Genomic DNA, 4174 nt, shown 5'->3' with positions numbered 1-4174 from the left:
CTGAAGGAGAGAGAAACAAAAAACCCTTCAAAAAAATTCAAGAAATCCAGGAGCTGGTTTTTTGAAAAGACAAAATAGACAGGCCACTAGCCAGATTTTCGTAAAAAAGACAAGAGAGAAGAATCAAACAGATGCGATAAAAATCAATAAAGGGGATATCACCACTGATTCCACAGAAATACAAACTACCATCAGAGATTACTATAAGCAACTCTATGCACATAATCTAGTAAACCTGGAAAAATGGATAAATTCCTGGACAGTTGTACCCTCCTAAGCCTAAACCAGGAAGAAGCTGAAACCTTGAACAGACCAATAACAAGGGCTGAAGCTGAGGCAGCAATTAATAGCCTACCAACCAAAAAAGCCCAGGTCCAGATGGGTTCACAACCAAATTCTACCAGACATACAAAGAGGAGCTGGTACCACTCCTTCTGAAACTATTCCAAACAATACAAAAAGAGGGAATCCTTCCTAAATCATTTTATGAGACCAACATCATCCTGATACCAAAACCCGGCAGAGACTCAACAAAAAAAGAAAACTTCGGGCCAATATCCATGATGAACATAGATGCAAAAATCTTCAATAAAATACTGGCAAACCAATTGCAACACCATATCAAAAAACTTATCCATCGGGGCCAGGCGCGGTGGCTCAAGCCTGTAATCCCAGCACTGTGGGAGGCCGAGGCGGGTGGATCACGAGGTCAAGAGATCGAGGCCATCCTGGTCAACATGGTGAAACCCCGTCTCTACTAAAAATACAAAAAATTAGCTGGGCATGGTGGCGCGTGCCTGTAATCCCAGCGACTCAGGAGGCTGGGGCAGGAGAATTGCCTGAACCCGGGAGGCAGAGGTTGCGGTGAGCCGAGATCGCGCCATTGCACTCCAGCCTTGGTAACAAGAGCGAAACTCCGTCTCAAAAAAACAAACAAACAATAAAAAAACTTATCCATCACGATCAAGTAGGTTTCATCCCAGGGATGCAAGGCTGGTTCAACAGACGCAAGTCTATAAACATAATCCACAACAATATTGGTACACATTAAATGCAAAACTTGGACCAATTTAACCCATTCCTAACTAGGTATGTAATAGTTTTTTCTAAAATAAAGTCACATTAAAAACATTCCCTTTGGAAAAGGCTGAGTGCAGTGGCTCCTGCCTGTAATCTCAGCACTTTGGGAGGCCAAGGCGGGTGGATCACCTGAAGTCAGAAGTTTGAGACCAGCCTGGCCAACATGGTGAAATTCTGTCTCTACTAAAAATACAAAAAATTAGCTGGGCATGGTAGTGGGTACTTGTAATCCCAGCTACTCAGGAGGCTGAGGCAGGAGAATCACTTGAATCCAGGGGGCAGAGGTTGCAGTTCGCCGAGATCATGCCATTGCACTCTAGGCTGGGCAATGAGAACAAAACTTTGTCTCAAAAAAAAAAAACACAGTTATAATAATTATGATCAAGTCCCATTACATATAACAGTATCAGAACATTTGTATTCAGTTTGGAAACATATGCCCTCAGAAAACCTGACCTCCTAATTTAGAATTGCAAATAGACCTCTGGTCCTTTGAAGACCCTATCTTTATCCTTGCTTTTCTCTGCTTAACATAAATTGGCATTTATTTTACTGTCCACTGCTAAGCTCGAATGGGAGTCTATGAGAGCAGAAATTTTTGGTTCCTGATGTATCCCCAATGCCTAGACCAAAGTAGCACATAAAAGTACTCCAAATATATTTGTTGAATGAATGAGCAAATGAAGACTAAACAGGAAAATTCAACTACATGTACTATATCTGGTCAATTTTTTAAAAGCTCCCATTTCCTACTTCTTATAGTTGATGAGTCTCTTTTTATTATTTCATTACTTTATGAAGGAATATTTTATGTAAAAGGTACATAAAATTTCAGAGTAGGTTTGCATAAAATAGGGTGTATTTTGTCAAATGGAAGAATTACATCTACCTAATCCAGAGATACATCAGCAAAAATACATAAATGTTCCATAGTATGTTTGATCACGTTGTCTCAACATGTCTTAAGCAACATAGGAAACGACCCCCTAATACAACAATTAAGATCACAGTAAGTTTCTCACAGATTCTTTTACAATGTAGAAATCTGAAAATCTTACCAGGTTCTAACAGAAAATCTTACAAGGTTTAACAGAGAATGTGTGCATCTTATTAACAACCTATCCCCAGTACCTAAACAATGCTCAGTAAACAGCTGCTGAATGAATAAAATCAATCAAAATTACTACTTTACCAGAGATTCTAGTTCTCCCAAAGTACGACTGCTGCTCAGCCATTTCCTGCATTCTGCAGTGCCTACTGTGGTGACCTCATGGACAGTTTGTTTCCTAAGTTCAGCAGGTAATGCCTGGAAGGAAATATGCTGCCACACAGGCAGATTTTCTGCTTCTTTTGGGGAAAATTTCTGGATGAACTCCAGCTGAAATAAATTGTTAAAGAAAGAGGAGTAACATGAGACAGTTAGATGAGTGGATACACAAAAGCTAAGTGCTAGTTTCCACATTTAATATTTCAAGAAAGCTTTTTAATGGTATGGTAATATCTAGGTTCCAGGCCAAGGTAACATAAATGAACATGCATTATTATTATTGTTGTTGATGCTGCACTGGTTTCCAAACCAAAAACACAGTTTAAGGGGAGCACAATATAAATGCACTAACACATATTAAATAATATATTTTATTATTAGTTATGTCAGATACCCTATCACGCTCCTACTTACCAGTAAGTCTTATTTTCCTATATACTCATCACGTTGTGCAGTTAAGTCAAAAGTAGTATTCCAGATATACAAACTGGATGGACTTAGTCAACCTTCATAGCTTACTATTATCTCACTAGATTATAGTAGAGAACTTACAGAACCAAAGATTCAGCTTTCAAATGAGTTAGCTGGTTCTGCCCTACTTGAGACAACATACTAAATCAGTTTCACAAAGGTAAATCACAAAGAGTGTGATTTGTGGTTAGCAAATCCATTCTACCACTGAAATAACAATTCAAAGTGCTTACTAGGTTAACAGAAAAGTACTGTTTTGTTAAAATGCAGATGTTACCGACTAGATAAAAATGGATTACAAAAGTTCTAAGAAACAGTTTAAATGTTGAATCAGTTTTTGGTGGAAAAATGGTAAAACCTATGGTGCATTTAATGATTAAAATAGATATAATCCAACTAGGAAGTACATTTATGTATTTTTTAAGAAGTGGAATAATTCAATTTAAATATTCAAAATCTACTTGATGAATGAAAACTTTTCCTACACCAAAAATTAAAAACCCACCAAAAAAATATTAAAGCTGACAAACTTTTTTGTCATATACTATATCTGTATTTCAATTTCACCTCTGTTGTGAAAAATTTACCTGTCAATGCAAGCAAGAAATCATGTGGCTATCTGCTGTGACAGAGAAAGAATACAGCCAGAAAAACAGACCCCTTGATGAGCTGAATGTCTGTTATAAAAAGCAGCTTTATTCATAAAACCAAACTACATCAGGAGAGCCAAGAGGACTGTGCTGACTGGTACACATCAGTTCAAATGTCACCTTTCTTTACAATAAAGTCCAGTGAGTGAGTGACTACTTCCCTTTCCAAAATAGAAACTAAAAAAACAATGTCCTGGACAACATAAAAGGGTAGGTATTGCCAAAATTTGTTACAGAAAGAGTTCAGGATTATATTCTGAGGTTGAAAACCCTGGTTTCAACACACTTCTAAAGACTTAAAACTGCTATGACAAAATAGTTCATATAAAATATAAGGGGAATAATACACAAAGAATTATGACTTCCTTTCTTAAAACTGGAGAGAAAAAATACACTTGTGGGCTTAAAATGCAAATGTAGTAATTTTTCCTTTATATTATAAAGGTAATACAAGTTGGGCGTTGTGGCTCATGCCTTTAATCCCAGCACTTTGGGAGGCTGACGCAAGTGGATTGCCTGAGGTCAAGAGTTTGAGACCAGCCTGACCAACATGGAGAAACTCCATCTCTACTAAAACTACAAAATTAGCCAGGCATGGTGGTCCATGCCTGTAATCCCAGCTACTCACTGAGGCAGAGAATCACTTGAACCCAGGAGGTGGAAGTTGCAGTGAGGCGAGATTGTGCCATTGCACTCCAGCCTAAGC

The 4174-nt window shown here is 38.0% G+C and overlaps 1 protein-coding gene across 8 annotated transcripts in view; it reads right to left on the bottom strand.

Annotated features, from left to right (window-relative positions):
• CUNH1orf112 (chromosome unknown C1orf112 homolog) overlaps positions 1-4174 on the bottom strand; it is a 59663-nt gene that overhangs the window by 17379 nt on the left and 38110 nt on the right. For all 8 annotated transcript variants that reach the window (XR_005201180.1, XM_017534117.2, XM_017534116.2 and 5 more), the window contains one exon: positions 2273-2458. Coding sequence is in view for 7 of the 8 variants with exons in the window: in XM_017534117.2 (XP_017389606.1) it covers positions 2273-2458 (186 nt within the window). In the remaining variant the exon portion in view is untranslated. The remainder of the gene's footprint in view (positions 1-2272; positions 2459-4174) is intronic.

Source organism: Cebus imitator, unplaced genomic scaffold (assembly GCF_001604975.1).
Source record: "Cebus imitator isolate Cc_AM_T3 unplaced genomic scaffold, Cebus_imitator-1.0 Scaffold84, whole genome shotgun sequence".
NCBI classification, from domain to species: Eukaryota; Metazoa; Chordata; class Mammalia; order Primates; family Cebidae; genus Cebus; species Cebus imitator.
The sequence above is the reverse complement of the archived record's forward strand: the minus strand, read 5'-3'. Positions and strand labels throughout refer to the sequence as shown.